General features: G+C 45.5%; 1 protein-coding gene across 4 annotated transcripts; it reads right to left on the bottom strand.

The window, feature by feature from the left end:
* Positions 1-508: 508 nt before the first annotated feature.
* Positions 509-17,794, bottom strand: fbxo38 (F-box protein 38). Of its 4 annotated transcripts, XM_084469276.1 has the most exons (22): positions 17,666-17,794; positions 17,274-17,577; positions 16,421-16,582; positions 16,183-16,316; positions 15,277-15,440; positions 14,566-14,731; positions 14,060-14,335; positions 13,006-13,099; positions 12,787-12,917; positions 12,442-12,612; positions 11,772-11,914; positions 11,147-11,354; positions 10,225-10,452; positions 7,793-8,008; positions 6,517-7,164; positions 5,993-6,090; positions 4,976-5,078; positions 4,625-4,791; positions 3,579-3,724; positions 2,871-2,974; positions 1,915-2,028; positions 509-1,086 (listed from the first exon to the last, which is right to left on the bottom strand). In XM_084469276.1, the coding sequence occupies exons 3-22, from the start codon at positions 16,552-16,554 to the stop codon at positions 908-910; spliced, it is 3,624 nt and encodes a 1,207-aa protein (XP_084325402.1). In that variant the 5' UTR covers positions 16,555-16,582; positions 17,274-17,577; positions 17,666-17,794; the 3' UTR covers positions 509-907. The 4 variants fall into 4 exon arrangements, with proteins under 4 accessions (XP_084325402.1, XP_084325401.1, XP_084325403.1 ...); XM_084469275.1 differs by lacking the exon at positions 17,274-17,577 and having other exon boundaries at positions 17,666-17,766; XM_084469277.1 differs by lacking the exon at positions 17,274-17,577 and having other exon boundaries at positions 7,817-8,008; positions 17,666-17,766.
* Between the last annotated feature and the right edge of the window lie 59 nt (positions 17,795-17,853).

Here is a 17,853-nt window from a genome sequence, read left to right as displayed (position 1 = left end):
TCCTCACACGCTGCAGGGTTTGTTCAGTGCAGGTCTCCATGTTATGACTACTCTGACTACTCTTCTTAGAATAGTCCTCCACACTGAGTACTCAGCGTCCTCCACTCTGGGTTCCTTCCAAACGGTCGTCATGTTGAGCTCTGCCAGAAGAGACTAACATGTAGCTCCTCTGACGCCCTGAAGCTGGTTCAGAAGAGACTAACATGTAGCTCCTCTGACGCCCTGAAGCTGGTTCAGAAGAGACTAACATGTAGCTCCTCTGACGCCCTGAAGCTGGTTCAGAAGAGACTAACATGTAGCTCCTCTGACGCCCTGAAGCTGGTTCAGAAGAGACTAACATGTAGCTCCTCTGACGCCCTGAAGCTGGTTCAGAAGAGACTAACATGTAGCTCCTCTGACGCCCTGAAGCTGGTTCAGAAGCTGGTTCAGAAGAGACTAACATGTAGACGGCCTGTATCTGGTTCACGCTGGTTGAAGCATCAAGGCCGTCACGCTCCAAAGTCCACAGAATACTTTTTTATTTTATTCTCACAATTCAAATCAAGTAGGTTTATCTTCATTTCTTAGAATCTCAGTGGTTAGGGTAATATGGTTCAACTCCATATTATGGGACATTATTTAAGAGGTCCCATTTGACATTTATATTTGTATCAAAAGGTTCATAGTTGTAACAGGTCATACCCCCAAACAGTCTTGCAGTAACATTGGGCCACTTAACACCAACAGTAGGATGTGAATAGAACGACAACCCATATAAAAAAAGTACCTCATCGAATGAAAATATGGGAGATATTTTGTACAGAATCTCTTGGCAGTGCGATGTCTAGAAAAGGCAAAGCATTAGGTCTGGTCAGCAGGTGCAATTTCTGGCCTTGAATGCAGAACAGTGTCTTTAGACACGGAGATATCAGATGTAATCGTCATCCACGGGCTCCCCGGGAGTGTCACAATGGTGGAGGAAGAGAACCACCACTCTCTGGAACACTCCGCGCCGGCTCTGCCTGCGCTCAGAGATCTCCTCCCCGATGGTCTCCATGCAGATGTCTGCGGAGAGCTGGCCTTTGCGTCGTGGAGCGTAGATGGTGGCTGGGAGGGAGGGAGAGAGAAATGGATGTGGTTACCGTGGTTACTGTGGTCATGCGTCTCCTAAAACACAGTAACTAAGTAAGGGATAATGTATAGAACGTCGCCGGTCATTATCTTAAATAAGCCCCTTTTTTTTGCCCAAACTAAATAATGACTTCACACGCTGTGTCTTTCTACAATCACCATTGGTAGTGTTGATCAGCAGAGAAACAGTCCGCCCAAGACATTGACGTCGCTTAGCAACCGAGTACGCTGGGGTTGATAAGTTACCGGACTACTTACGGAGTGATACGAAAGACATGAATTAATCCACTTTCCTTGACAGCGGTCGTTATATGCTTAGCAGCAGTCATTATTGAAAAATAATTCACCACCGGAAGTCAGGAAGGCCCATGCAAGTGAACGGAGCGCTCCACAGCGTTAAGAGCCGTGGAATAATAAAGTAATAACCTGTTACTTCTTGCTTATGTAATAATATATGTAAAAAAGTTTTAAAATTAATAATAAGACATAATTTCAGACAATTCTCTATTTGGCTCTATTTTATTCTATGTGGTCAATTTGTTTCCATACGTGTAATTCTTAGTTATTGGTCATCATTTTATAATTGCTTTTTAAATACATACAATTTAAGTTCTTCTTTTGTTATTCTGTTGCTATTTAAAACCAACGAACCAAACAGAAAACTTCCACTTTATTTATTGCCATGATTTTACGAGGTAGTGCACAGAAGTGCTCTCATCCAATGAGAAGGAAGTAGAAGTGCTCTCATCCAATGAGAAGGAAGTAGAGGTGCTCTCATCCAATGAGAAGGCTTGAAGTACTCACTGCTCTCATCGTCCTCAAAGTCGTAGCGAGAGTATCCGTTGGAGTCGGCGGTCCTCAGCGTGCGCAGCCAGGGGAAGTCCGTCACCATGCAGTAGGGGGCGCCGTCCACCACGCCTGAGAACAGCAGTCAGTCACCCCATAGGACCCAGCATCAGGACCCATTAGGACCCATCAGGACCCATCAGGACCCAACAGGACCCATCAGGACCCATCAGGACCCAACAGGACCCAACAGGACCCATCAGGACCCATCAGGACCCATCAGGACCCATCAGGACCCAACAGGACCCAACAGGACCCATCAGGACCCATCAGGACCCATCAGGACCCATCAGGACCCATCAGGACCCAGCATCAGGGCGAAAACATTCTCATATGCAGACTGAAAACAAGGGGCAGCTAGGTTAAGAGAGAATTTGATTTAAATGTTAAATGATACAAATACCCGTCTTGTTCATTAAAAGGTATGATTTGTAACATTTCTGCATTAAAATATCCCAAAATGACTAAACCAAAAAAGAAATATTTGAGGTTTTGTATTAATATTATCTTAATTCTTTCGCTCAATGTTCAAAACAAGAGAAAGCTGTTAAGTTCTTCAGGGAAACGGTCCGTTACGTTTGTACCCCGCCAACACTTCCAGACCTTATGGAAGCACCATATTTCAGTATGGATGGTTGGAGGGTTAGGGTTAGCCTAACCCTAACCCTGTACTTTAACAAGGGGCTCAGGCCACCAAGCTATGCAGTGTTACTCACACATTCCATTTACTTGGGCGGGACATTTTTTATTCAAACTTAGCATCAGCATCAGTAGAGCTGAAGACTGAGGAGGTCAATAAAACGGTTCTAATTATCTTGCTTTGTTATAACATACAATACATGTGTGGAATCGTTCAAGCCAGAGTCAAATCTTCTTACTTTGATAGAAGCACGACGATCAGAATAGCGTTTTACCTTCCAGGGTGTAGATGTCCCGACCCCAGGGGTACTTTGGATTCTTCTTAACGTCCTCCTCAGTCCTCGTAGCCTCAGGAAAAAACTCATACTTGATCAGCTCCCTGGGAGCAGGAAGGTGAAGGAGAAGCCATCAGCATTGTTCCTCTAACCATGAGCTGCTCTGGATGAATAAGGCGAACCCTAGAAAGCAAACGGCAGCTAGAAAATCCCTTTAAAAACCCGGGTAATAAGATCCCACACTAACCAACCACTCAGCTATTCTTCATTTTGAAAAAAGAAAGACAATTAAATGAATCACAAATGTATCAAGTATTAGTAAAATGACATTTGTACTATCAGGGTATCTCTCTTTTGATTGGTTCACAGTTGTCTGTCAATCACAGCGTCATGATGTAACCTTAGGGAGGGGAGGGCTTACCTACAGCGCCGTTAAGACCCAAACTAAAGTATTAAAAATAAATATACACCTTCTATCGTCATACAATATATTTAATAACTACAGTTTCAAATTAAGAAAGAAAATCAATTCTGCATTATTTTCCATTCTATCATTGAAAAAGACAATAACAATCATGACCATTGGATAAAAGAATGATCAGCACTGAAGGCTAATCAATATTAGGTTTGTTTATTAGTTTGAGAGGGTTAGCCCTAACCCTAACCAGAACATCATTCTGGTGTATTTAGGACCATGTTGAGACTCACTGGCTGATGTTTGCAATGGTGTCCATCCAGCTTCGTATTCGGACCTTGTTACGAATATTTGGAGGGTTGCTGAACTCATGTACTATGGCGATGTGGTAGGGGTAGGGGCCCCGGAACAGCAGGCGCTCCAGGGCCAGAGAATCGATCTGAAACAATAAACAATAAACGAAAGGTTGTGAAATAAGAATAATGAGGTGCAACAGAAGGGACAAACCCATGAGAAAGGATTCTCAGAACATGACGAAGGTTCAATGTGCTGGACCACCGTGGGCGATGGGGGGGGGGGGGGTCACTTCCTGTTTGGTTCTGGAGGTTCCCGACTCAGAGTGGCAGGATGAAGGTTTCAGGAGATGATTTTAAAAAGGTCTTCCTCCAGTGGCCTCCATCCTGATTAAACCTCACAGCGTCTTGTGTCTCTCTCTTAGCGAACCCCTACTAAACTATAACTACTATACTATAGATTACTAAACTATAACTACTACACTATAACTACTAAACTATAGATTACTAAACTATAACTACTACACTATAACTACTAAACTATAGATTACTAAACTATAACTACTAAACTATAGATTGCTTAAATAATAATAATTGACCTACACAGAAGTGTTCTTTGTTTTCAAAACCACACAGTTGATCCATAAAGAGATCAATAATCAATAATGTCGAAGCGCAAAATGATTTTCTTTGTACATTTAGCTGGGAGTAAGACTCAGAGCAGAGGGGGTCGGTGTGGTTCAGTGTAGAGCAGAGGGGGTCGGTGTGGTTCAGTGTAGAGCAGAGGGGGTCGGTGTGGTTCAGTGTAGAGCAGAGGGGGTCGGTGTGGTTCAGTGTAGAGCAGAGGGGGTCGGTGTGGTTCAGTGTAGAGCAGAGGGGGTCGGTGTGGTTCAGTGTAGAGCAGAGGGGGTCGGTGTGGTTCAGTGTAGAGCAGAGGGGGTCGGTGTGGTTGAGTGTAGAGCAGAGGGGGTCGGTGTGGTTGAGTGTAGAGCAGAGGGGGTCGGTGTGGTTGAGTGTAGAGCAGAGGGGGTCGGTGTGGGGCCCACCTGGTGCATGGGCCTCATGTAGATGATGCGGTTCCTCTCGGGGGGCATCCTGAGGATCTGGTCCAGGACCTGCTCCATGTCCAGCTTCTTGCACTGGGCGTAGTCGAAGCGGTTCACGATGGGCGCGCTCTCCACACGCAGGTGCTTCAACACACGGCACCGCGTCGCTGTCACACACACACACACACACACACACACACACACACACACACACACACACACACACACACACACACACACACACACACACACACACACACACACACACACACACACACACACACACACACACACACACCATCAGCCTTCACCGTGATGATGACGTAGGCGGGCTGCGTGGCCGTCACTCACCGTGGATGAACATCATCTTGGGACAGTCCTTCAGCAGCAGGTCTGTGATGCCACAGTTGGTCAGCGTGAGGCCCACCAGGTTCTTACCCTTGAGAGATAAGACCTGGGGGGGGGTGGGGGGGCGTTATTAACGGACCAATCAGAGTGGGAGAAGAGCTGATAGACCGATCAGAGTGGGAGAAAGAGACCTTGTGGAAGTAGAGCAAAAAAAGGTAGTTGTTTGTTGTTTGTTGTTCTTTGAGAGAGGTCTCGTCTATAGCGTCTAGTAGTTAAACACGGTTCTGATAGCGGTTTCAACAGAGCGCTGCACATCAGTGGAAGCCATCTTGGTTGTTGACAAAAGAGCCCTGAACCTCTCTCCTCTGTACAGGGACTGGACCCTGAACCTCTCTCCTCTGTACAGGGACTGGACCCTGAACCTCTCTCCTCTGTACAGGGACTGGACCCTGAACCTAGACAGACCTAACCCTAACAGACCTAACCTAGACAGACCTAACCCTAACAGACCTAACCCTAACAGACCTAACCTAGACAGACCTAACCTAGACAGACCTAACCTAGACAGACCTAACCTAGACAGACCTAACCTAGACAGACCTAACCTAACAGACCTAACCTAACAGACCTAACCTAGACAGACCTAACCCTAACCCTGAACACAGCAAATTAAACATGAGCTTGCATGTTCCTCGGATGACGGCAACGCCACAAACAAAGACAACATGGGAAAGAAACCCCTAGATTAACAACAGCCGGTCCAATCCGGAGGCGCTAGACGGGTGAAGAGGTGTGTGTACTGGTTAAGAGGTGTGTGTACTGGTTACGAAGTGTGTGTACTGGTTACGAGGTGTGTGTACTGGTTACGAGGTGTGTGTACTGGTTACGAGGTGTGTGTCCTGGTTATGAGGTGTGTGTACTGGTTAAGAGGTGTGTGTACTGGTTAAGAGGTGTGTGTACTGGTTAAGCGGTGTGTGTACCGGTTAAGAGGTGTGTGTACTGGTTACGAGATGTGTGTACCTGTACATGGTCGTCCTCTGTGACTGGGTCAGAGGTGCTGGTCGATTTGTCCGTCATTCGTTTTCTCCGTGTTGGACGAGGTCTCGCTCTCGTTAAGTCTGCAGGTGAAAAGCAATGAGCCTCAAACTATAAGAACGTATACGTGAACGTCAGAGTGTCAAAGTGAAGAAAATGCAAGCCTACCATCACCACCCATACATTTAGCAATAGTCATAGCAATACATTCTCTTATAATAAATAAATACTTGCTGAAATGTAATAACAATAACAATACGTTCAAATGTAACTAATGCCTAGGCATAGCTCACTCAGATTGCATCCTGACTGCAAACAACCCATTTCAGGTCTTAACCACGCAGTTGTACGATCCAAATAAGTTTGGTGTTTATGTTTGGCAAAACAAACATCCTTTACAAGGGCAATTGTACACGCCCCACAAAAGATTTTGGCAAAAACACACAAAAAAAACAACTTAAAAACCCCTTAAAAAAAAACTTAAAATACCCTTAAAAATGCAGACCCACCTGCTTCAGCCACGAGCGGCACGGGGGACATGCGGCTGCGCGAGCGCGTCAGCGGGCGTCGGGGGACGAACAGGTCCTCCAGCCGCCCCTCGGGCCGCTCCGAGGGGGGCGGCCTCTGGCCTCCGGGGCGGGGGCTGCTTCCTCTGGGCTCTGCGGGCGGAGCGCCGGGCTCCGCCCCCCCGGCGCCCCGCCCCGCCCCCCGCTCCGCCCCCCCTGGGCTGGGCGCCCCCTGGCGGCCCGCCCCGTCGGCCGCTCCTCTGCCAGCGGTTCCAGCCGCTGCCCGGTCTGTCAGCCGGTCGTTGCTCCCCGCGTCCGGACCGCCGGCGCCCCCCGGCCTGGCCCCCCCCGGCCTGGCCCCCCCCGGCCTGGCCCCCCGTCCGCCCGGACCTCCCTGTCCCGTTCCGGGGTCTGCGGCCGGCCGGGGGGGCGTGCTGCCGGCCCCCCCCTGCTTGGCGACGCCGGCGAGGCCGTGGTTTCCGCTCTCTGTGGCCGCCTTCATGTCGGCCTTGATCTGCTCGCTGGTCACCTGGCAGCTCTTCTCACACCAGCCCTCCCCGGGGGGGGGCGGGGTCTTCACCGCCGGGGGGGTCTTCACCGCCGAGGGGGCCGCCGTGCTGCCCGGCCTCCGCAGAGGGGTCTTCCCTTTACCTGCAGACAACAAACTGAATCAAGACCTCCAGGAGATGACCGCCGTATGCTGCACCATAGCAACCATAGCAACCATAGAAACCATAGCAACCTGCGAATGACAACTGAAACACTTCAGGTGGTCCAGATGTTAAATGATGGACAATAGTCAACAATCCGTTACATTAAAATGATTTTAAGGACACAATTATCCCCCTAAATATATGATTCAATTCCCAAATTCTATGTGCCAAATCCTTTACTGCACAATATTGATTAGCACTTAAGATCAGAAATTAAAAGATAAAGAATAAGCCAAATAAAATAATCACGCCATTATTATATTATTATTATTTTTAAATTAGCTTCAAACTCAATAATGAAAAGGTTAATTTAGAAATTGTCCAAACTGCATTAGCTAACTAGATCTATGGGCTGATTGATTAGTCTTGAGCAATGAGACTCTGTATTGATGAACCTGTTGAATGCAATACATTGTGTACCCTATTATTGAAGCTTTATAGACATTAGTCATGTCTTAAAATAATTTTTTAGACACGTTTTCATTCAAATTGTGCAAGGCCTCATGACACATCAGTGTTTCCACATTGCATTGTGACTCCGTTGTCCCCAAACAGACCGGACTCACTGCAGCGAGCCGGACCGGACTCACTGCTGCCAGCCGGACCGGACTCACTGCTGCCAGCCGGACCGACTCCTGCTGGACCGGAAGCCGTCTCCTGGGGACGGGCCGTCTGCCTCAAGGTCAGGCCTTCCTCCTCCTCACTGTCAGAGTCAGAGTGTGTGGGAGGCTGGCTGCCTGAGGGACATGTTGGTCTACTCTGCTGGACTAACCCACTCGGACCTGGAGTAGGAAGAAGACATGAAACACGTACAAAGTTAAGGTTGAACCACACACACACACACACACACACACACACACACACACACACACACACACACACACACACACACACACACACACACACACACACACACACACACACACACACACACACACACACACACACACACACACACACACCAATATGTAATCGTGTGGACCCGGGGAATGCGGTGATAAATGTGGCATCTGTGGCCGTCAAAGGGTTTCACCTCCCGCTTAAGAGTAGGGTTATAGTTACCAGGGTTAGAGTTACCAGGGTTAGAGTTACTAGTAGGGTTATAGTTACTAGTAGGGTTATAGTTACTAGGGTTAGAGTTACTAGTAGGGTTATAGTTACTAGTAGGGTTATAGTTACTGGGGTTATAGTTACTAGTAGGGTTATAGTTACTAGTAGGGTTATAGTTACTAGTAGGGTTATAGTTACTAGTAGGGTTATAGTTACTAGTAGGGTTATAGTTACTGGGGTTATAGTTACTGGGGTTATAGTTACTAGTAGGGTTATAGTTACTAGTAGGGTTATAGTTACTAGTAGGGTTATAGTTACTGGGGTTATAGTTACTAGTAGGGTTATAGTTACTAGTAGGGTTATAGTTACTGGGGTTATAGTTACTAGTAGGGTTATAGTTACTAGTAGGGTTATAGTTACTAGTAGGGTTATAGTTACTGGGGTTATAGTTACTAGTAGGGTTATAGTTACTGGGGTTATAGTTACTAGTAGGGTTATAGTTACTGGGGTCATAGTTACTAGTAGGGTTATAGTTACTGGGGTTATAGTTACTAGTAGGGTTAGAGTTACTGGGGTTATAGTTACTGGGGTTATAGTTACTGGGGTTATAGTTATCGGGGTTAGAGTTACATGGGTTATAGTTACTAGGATTAGAGTTATCAGGGTTAGAGTTACATGGGTTATAGTTACTGGGGTTATAGTTACTGGGGTTAGAGTTACCGGGGTTAGAGTTACCGGGGTTAGAGTTACCAGAGTTATAGTAACTAGGGGTTATAGTTACTGGGCTAAGAGTTACCGCGGTTAGAGTTAGCAGGGTTAGAGTTACCAGGGTTATAGTTACTAGGGGTTATAGTTACTTGGGTAAGAGTTACCAGGGTTAGAGTTACCAGGGTTAGAGTTACTAGGGTTAGAGCAGGGAGTAGAGTTCATAAACAGTGGCAGTTTCAAGTTGCCCATCTCCGGTAGAATGGAGAAAGACTTCTGTTAACACAGCTGGCTGGTTCCTTTTTAATCATAACCTTTTCTTTTTTTGAGCCAAAACGGTCTGAATCTCATATATACGAGTTGGATCCGTGGGGTGTAGGGAGGTCTGGAGTGGGACTCAGGGTCACCACACTATGTATCACTGAACAATGACCCTGTACTGCACACAGCTACGTCCTGCCTCCAAAACAACAACTAATGGACACAAAAATCAACTAAAGAATCAATTCTAGTTTCTGTAAAAATAACTTAAAATCACAAGTGGACTCTGAGACCTACATGTTATAGCATATCTTTTCCTATATTTCTCCTTATGTTGCAATCATAACATTTGTCCTGCAATATGACTGGCTCCTAGAAACGGCATCCTATCCTGTGTTGCACTCACTATGGTTCTGTGGCAACAGACGTGCTACCACCATACAACATTTGTACTGATGGTTACCTAGCTACTTTTTCTTCTTCATTGCCAACTCCTTCTGACAAATTAACTAACTGTAAGTCTCTTTGGATAAAAGCGTCTGCTAAATGCCCTAAATTGTGTATGTAAACGTAAATGTACTCCCATTTATTGGTTACAGCTCATTGGCCACTGATGCTAAGCTCCTCCCTGCTTTAACTTCCCCTGCAGCGTCTTTTCTCGATGAATCTGAACAGATACGTTATTTTAGAGCATTTCGCTGCGTCCTCCTGCACTGCTTTTTTCTTTTTAATTCTTGCCTCCTCGGCACCTCCTCCTTCTGCTGTCCATCACTTCCACCACAATATGTAGCCCAGGATACGGGTTAGTGCTCTCTACCACCCTAACCCTAACCCTACTAACCCTAACCCTAACCCTCTCTCTACTGGTAGAGGATCGGGAGTTCCATTCAACAGGTCTCATTATCGCCGATGCCCCCGGGCTCCATACCTGCTTGTTCCTCTTCAATAGGGCTAGCTGCTGCTGGTACTTCTGTGAGGTCACCTGCTTTGGTGTGTCCTGAAGAAATATTCAAGTCCTCCATTGGCACCTCCTCCTCGCCGCCCAGCTCCATGTGGGGCCCCGCCTCCACGCGCTCCTCCGCCGCCTCGCCTCCCTCCTCCGCCTCCACCCGCTCCTCCACCACCTCGCCTCCTTCCTCCGCCTCCACGCGCTCCTCCGCCACCTCGCCTCCCTCCTCGCCGTCCACCAAACCGTTCACCTCCACCGCCTCTGTGGACAAGACATGTTACACTTTAACTCACAGAAGAGGAGCCTCCAGCGGCTCCTCTGGGCTTCAACACTCCACCTTCTGGCCCCCGACCTGACAGCGGCAGCCAACAGATGTGAAGCCAGGCCTGATGAGTTGTGTAGCGGTCGTGTTACGGTTGTGTAGCGGTCGTGTTACGGTCGTGTTACGGTCGTGTAGCGGTTGTGTAGCGGTTGTGTTATGGTTGTGTAGTGGTTGTGTTACGGTTGTGTTACGGTTGTGTAGCGGTTGTGTAGCGGTTGTGTATTGGTTGTGTTTCGGTTGTGTAGCAGTTGTGTTACGGTCGCGTTACGGTCGCGTATCGTCGTGTTACGGTTGTGTTACGGTTGTGTAGCGGTTGTGTTACGGTTGTGTAGCGGTTGTGTTACGGTCGTGTATCGGTTGTGTAGTGGTTGTGTTACGGTTGTGTAGCGGTTGTGTTACGGTTGTGTAGCGGTTGTGTTACGGTTGTGTAGCGGTTGTGTTATGGTTGTGTAGTGGTTGTGTTACGGTTGTGTAGCGGTTGTGTTACGGTTGTGTAGCGGTTGTGTTACGGTTGTGTAGCGGTTGTGTTATGGTTGTGTAGCGGTTGTGTTATGGTTGTGTAGCGGTTGTGTAGCAGTTGTGTTACGGTTGTGTTATGGTTGTGTGTCCGACGGCCCTCAGTGTGCGCCTTGCCGTTGTGCTCCTGGGGGCGTGGCGCTCGCTGGTTGTAGATGTTGTTGTTGTTGTTGGCAGGTGGAGGAGCAGGAGGAAGGCGGCCATCATTGTTGTCGTTGTTGTTGTGATGATTGTTGTTGTTGTCATTGTTGGAGTTCTGATTGCTGACGAGAGCTGAAGAAACACCAATACCAGTTCCTGCACTAAGGCCCACTCTGGCACAACCCTAACACACACACACACACACACACACACACACACACACACACACACACACACACACACACACACACTTAGTATTGCAAAAAACAAACATAAGTTATCATAATTAAACATAATCATTAACATAAAAACATGTGATAAGAACAAAGAGTAAATCATAGATGTGGACGGGTAACAGCCCCTCGCGCTGTCACCTGATCGCCACCAGCTCTGCACAACGCTCATCATCGTTAAGGTTAAAGCATCGTTAACAGAACTTTAGAAATGAGGGTTTGTGGTAAAAAAAGTAAAGTAAAAAAAGTAAAAAAATTATATATAATTATACCAAAAAAGAAATCACCAGCTAGCTTTACGGCCAATCACGTGTGTGCGTGCGTGTGTGTGTGTGTGCGTGTGTCTGTGTGTGTGTGCGTGTGTGTACTTTGGGAGGTTCTCTGAACATCTGGTCGAGGCAGATGAACTCCAGACTTGGTAATGATTCTATAAACTGGGAGAAGGAATCCAACTTGATGGCGTGACAGCGAACAAGAGTCAGATCCACCAGCCGACTCCACCTCGACTGGTCTGAGGGAAGAGAGACAGAATGACGCATGAAACAAAGCATAGAAAGGGTTAGTTAACCCTAACCCTAACCTAACCTAACCCTCTAACCCTAACCTAACCCTCTAACCCTAACTTAACCCTAAACCTAAGAAAGAAAGAAAGAAAGAAAGAAGCACCTGCAAACAATGATCAACAAAGAGGGAGTTAGGTCTAGGGTTAGGCTTAGGAGTCTAGGGTTAGGGTTAGGAGTCTAGGGTTAGGGTTAGGAGTCTAGGGTTAGGGTTAGGAGTCTAGGGTTAGGAGTCTAGGATTAGGGTTAGGAGTCTAGGGTTAGGAGTCTAGGGTTAGGGTTAGGAGTCTAGGGTTAGGAGTCTAGGGTTAGGGTTAGGAGTCTAGGGTTAGGAGTTTAGGGTTAGGGTTAGGAGTCTAGGGTTAGGGTTAGGAGTCTAGGGTTAGGAGTCTAGGGTTAGGAGTCTAGGGTTAGGGTTAGGAGTCTAGGGTTAGGTTTAGGAGGTTAGGGTTAGGAGTCCATCACTGTGCATCCCTACCTGTGATCCAGTGGTAGGGGTTGTGCAGATGTGGGCAGTTGTAGATGAGCAGATACTTAATATTGGTGAACACTTCATTGACAGCTTTCATGCCAATATCTGTGATGATGCCTGGGTTCTCGACGACGTCAGCCAAACCATACTTCACGAGCTCAGAGTGGTTCATTTTACCTGAACAAAGTTCATCAAACATTCCATGGATAGTAAACCAGGGGTTAAACATACCGAATAATGAAAAGGTAAATAGCTGTTTAATTAGGTTTTCAGGTCAATTCAGTAATAATTCTCTCTAAATGACACAGTAAAAACATATCCACAAAAGTGAAGATAAAAAAAAAAGATCACATTGCAGGAGGAACTCGTCCACGTATCCCAGGTGCAGCGTCTCAAACTGGGGGAACTCCAGCTCAGCCATCTTCAGAGCGGAGAACACGCCGTCTTTGGTGAGAGAAGGCTGGATGCGCACCTCATGAAGCCTAGGAGATATTCAACAGTGGATCCAATATTACCAAACTACAATCTAAATCTCTTTGTAATGAAATGTAGCACTGGAGTTGTTCCTACCTGCGTGCAGCAGTGATGATGAGGTAGCCAAGGTCCACTTCTAACGCATTCTTACAAGCTCCAAAGACTATGGTGTGAAGATTTCTAAACCCCCCTGAAAGTACAAAACAAACTGTCGTTAACAGCTAAGCTACCACGTGAAACTACACAATAGCTTGAAAAGTAATTATAATCTGATGTCAGGGCAGTAAAATAACGTATTATGTGTGGTTAGATGTTCAGACGGATCCAGCGTTTTCGGTGGCTGAAAACAGACATATTTGAAACCAGGTCCCAGGGTGAAAAAGATCTAAAAGGCCCTATGTGTTTTCATGTTTCATGTTTTCATGTTGTATTATTTTTGTAGCTTCAAATACAGCCCCTTGGTAAATTTAATTACTAACTGTACATTCAAAAGTTTTTCTGCTCAATCTACAAGGTTTAACAACTGCTTTCTCCTCCTCGACTGTATGTTGGTATACAGCACGCAGGCTTGACGCGCATACTCCACCTCGTCTTCTTTTTTTTGGTGGAGAACCAGCGCCACCCAGAGGCCTTGAATATGTACTACAGCGTTTCTACCACTAGATGCGTTTTTGCAATGAGCCTGTCTTTACGGAGAAATTCCTGAGACGCTGCCAAGAAAAACTGAGGGCAAAAGATCATTTTCGCCATGTGTGAACGGGGCCTAAGGGTTATACATTAAATAAACTCAGTGACCTTCACATTTATTTTCACTTTCAAAAAACACTTTTCCACACACACACCTTAGTTTTGGGTTTACACCGTGATATTCTTAAGCGGGAAAATGCAGAAACAAACACCACACTTAGCAAACTATGTTGTAATTGGTCAGAAACGTTGCTGTCCAAGAGTTGTTTCACTGTCAGAAAAAGCCTAAAACTGTCTTATTACGCATTATCTCTGTAATACAGGACAATTCATCAGTAAGAACCATTGGTCCCAGCCCAGTCCGACCGCTGCGATAACATACGTCCAAACAAAATGAACAACTTAGGAAGGAAAGCACTCCAAAATAACTGTGTGAGAAAGCCCCTAAAGGAGGCGGCCCTACCTGATCTCCAGCTGTCCTCCACCACGTGCTGAATCAGGCCCCCCAGGAAGGGGACCCTCACCAGCTCCAGCTGCTCCAGGTTGCGTGCCGAGGCCAGGCCGGTCACCAGGGGGACGTACTTCAGGGAGTTGGTCGGCCCCGCACAGTTGCGCATCACAAACGTTCGAAGGCTCACACAAAGGAAGTCCTTGAATGGTTGCGGCTTGGTGAGACGCACCCATTTCATGTAGAGGTGCCGCAACATGGACACACAGGGGATCTCTGGGACGTTCACACCTGGGGAGGCACAAGGATCATATAGTAATATCACCCGCTGCACGCCAAATACAACAAAGACAACAAAGCATCATAAGATTACATCTGGATGTAATGCATAAACATCCGATTGGATAAATGGTCTAGAAAGACTTTATCAGATACAAACAATATAATTATTGCATAAGGATCAGAATAGTTGTAATTAGAATAAGTGAATCTAAACTTGTTGACTGCATTCTACAACTCACCCACTAGGTGCAGCGTCTGGATCTTGGCAGTGATTGGGATGGCCAGTTTGTTCTCCGCAGGAATGGGGAATGCTCCGTTTCGGTTGCGAAACTTTCCAAGAATGTGGACTTGTGGCATGTAGTTCCATATGGCTTCAACCAGCTCCAGGTGGGACGTCTCTACACCCTATTACAAGATCAAATGTTACTAATTCAGCATTATATTTGTCTAAAAAAAAATCTGTATTTGAAAGAGCAAGAGTTTGATTTTGATGCATCGGTAAGCAAGTAAATAAAGTATGTTTATTAATATCACTACAGACTCTTATATTTTCATCTACATTTCCCCGCTAATCTTGTAACACTTGAATATTGCAAATCAAGAAAATGAAACTAGCTTCTGCGAATCAGTATGAGTGTGTAATGCAATGGCCAATTGCGACAAATAATTGAAAAATGTGAATTATTTTTAAACCAAGCCCATCAAAATATTGCTTCGTAGAAAGTAATGCCAATTCCTCTTGAGTGCATTATTTAAGTTGGTTACAGTCAACAACAGTTAACAAGTAACAGGTCTACAGTTTATTGTTGAGGTCAGATTTCTGTATTGTATGTAAACATTTGGATCATTGACAGAAAGCATATATCATTTATATCATAACCCTTTCATTCTACTTGCCTAGCAGAACCATACTCAACCATTCATGTCACTGATAATCGTATTGTATTCACCAGGAGATTTGGGCAGGCTTGTAGCGCCTCCAACACCCCAGGAATACTGAAGGCCTCGTATCCTCTGACGCGCCTCCTCTCCAGGTAGCGTGGGTGGAGCCCATACAGCTGCTCCAAGTCGGGCATCTTCTTCAGCAGGAAGTTGAAGCTGACGTCATTGAAACCTACAAGAGATAAAGATGGTTAACTATTGAATGGATGTCTGCAAATCATAAAACGAATATTGACTGCTAGACATGAGGGAACACTAGAGTGTTCCCTTCAAAGAAAACAGGAAGTCCTTTCAGAGTACATCTTATTTTGATCATGCATAGACAGATTGTGACATTTTTTGTTTTCCATTTTGTTGTCATCATCCGTTACTTTAAAATTATGAATTATTCTGCAGAAAATCTTTAGAATGTCAGGTAGATCTGACTCTATGTGTGTGTTTAGCAGACCTATAATTGGAGCAATATATTTATTAATGCACAAAATAAATGAACAAGATTATTAACTTTTATAAGCTTTTTGCATTTTATATAAAAATGTACATCAAGACAATTGGTGACCCTATCAGTACTTTAAAGGGAGGGCTGTATATACCAGAGCAGACCGGCTGAATCTCCCTGGGGGCTGGGAGTGAAATAGACATTCAAGTCATTCAAGCAGGGATCAACTGGAATGAGTTAACCCCTCCCTATCAACCTAACTCCATTTAATTAATAAAACAATTATTGTTAAAGCATTAAATATAGTCTGGACAATCAGTGTTTGTCACAAGAAACATAAAAACACTACCATCGCACATGCAGAGGAGATGTCAGTACTGCTTGAAAATAGAAACCATTACCATTACTTCTGTGTCATGGTAAGAGGAGTATATAAATAATAATGGCGTTAGTAAGTTGTAGTCGCAGCACTTGCCTGAAGGCATGTATTCCCACCAGTGGCTGGCGCAGAGGTCCATCACTTTGACCACACGCAGGTACAGAGTGACGGCCTCTCTGAGCTTTCTGGACAGACACTCCATGCACATGATGTCTTTCATGGGTAGGTACCTACACACGGATAAGTAACGTGATACAAAGACACTACAGGTTTACAAAAGTGTCAATGAGAACATTATAGAAGGCCTATGATCAGATTCTGAACTCCAATGTACCTAAAGACGTGACAGAGCACCTCATGCGACAGCTCGTTGATGTAGTCTTTAGGCTCATCTTGTCTCAGGAATAGCTCACGAGCATTGCTTGAGCCAACCGGCTGAGTCTTAGTGGACTTTCTCCGTGGACCCATCCCCTTTGGTTAGAGGACGTAACTCACACTGTAAACAGAAAACAAGTGGATTGAAGGTTCAACATATAAATGTGAATAGGGCCAATGTCTCATCATCCCTATTTTTTATTATAATTTAAACATTTCCTTAGATTTGTATTTACCTACAATTACAACATACTACTAAACATACTAACAGTGCACTATGGCCGTCCTAGCCCCAGGTTCCATTTAAGCCAAAGTCACTAAACAACTGCTTAAATGAAACCACAATGCGAGCAGCAAACGAAGTAGAGTTGGTTTATAATTCAAAAGTAGAGGCAACTTGTGACAAGTGATGGGTTGTAACGTATTGCTTCAGTGTAAAACAGGACGGCATTTGGCAATTGGTTGGACGTAGCAGAAATAATGACAAATATATGCAATGGTACTGGGTAGGTCCTATAACCATTATATATATATATATATATATATTAAAGAACACTTTAACACGTTTTAAAAATATATACAGAATATAAATCTAGCCATCTAGTGTATAGGAAGGCTAGATGGGAGTGTCTCATGATGCCATGCGAATCACAATAGTGGTAGATAACATTTAACATCGATTTACAGAAGGTAATGTAAGATATAAGATATAAAAGGTATAAAAGCCTAGAGAGCCTTTCACGACACAAAGGCATAGAGTCGTGTCTTCCTGTGTGGCTAACCTGCCAAGCTAAGTAGCTTCAGTCCAGTACCTCATTGGATCAGAGACCAGGACCGTCCAAGGGGTTCACATCCACACCAGGTGTGACACTGAACCGGTTTGGTTGTTCCGGATTCCACAGATTTGCTCTTATCGCAGAACTGACGTTTCAATGCTAGCTCTACTCTGTTAGCGTAGCAGTGTTCACCAAACTACTAGTTAACAGTTAACTACACCAGTCAACTAGTTCAGGACTGGAACACGAGCATCTCCGGCAGATGCTCCACACGTCCCCTGGTCCCCGATCAACGAGTCGGTCCAGCAGGGACACCTTAATGAGCATTACGACAGATAGCCTGTAAATAACCACCAACAGACCCGAGTTAAACCAGTCCCACATCACATCTGGCCTTTCATTACAAGTGTGAATGTTCTTCGTTTTACCTTTAATCCATGCTGCGTGTCCAGTCGAGGGTTTAATGAGCGCTTCTACTCGATAAACAAAGAATGCAACTCTGCACATAAACTCCAAACCCTGCAAAGTGATCAGAGGTGTTTACTATAGTGTCCCCCTGGCGGGGATATAGCGCCACCTACCAGCCACACGCAGTAATACTGATCTACCCATCTAC

This window comes from Micromesistius poutassou, assembly GCF_964030765.1.
Source record: "Micromesistius poutassou genome assembly, chromosome: 6".
In the NCBI taxonomy this organism is placed as follows: Eukaryota; Metazoa; Chordata; class Actinopteri; order Gadiformes; family Gadidae; genus Micromesistius; species Micromesistius poutassou.
Note: the sequence above shows the minus strand (reverse complement) of the source record. Positions and strands in the feature narration are given on the sequence as shown.

Excerpts from the sequence above, each read along its gene's own strand:
- fbxo38 (XM_084469276.1), bottom strand. The coding sequence starts at position 16,554 with ATGGGTCCACGGAGAAAGTCCACTAAGACTCAGCCGGTTGGCTCAAGC. Across the intron at positions 11,355-11,771 it reads TGTTCAGAGAACCTCCCAAA|GGTTGTGCCAGAGTGGGCCT; the intron begins GTACACACACGC and ends TGTGTGTGTTAG. Across the intron at positions 10,453-11,146 it reads ACGCCCCCAGGAGCACAACG|AGGCGGTGGAGGTGAACGGT; the intron begins GCAAGGCGCACA and ends TCTTGTCCACAG.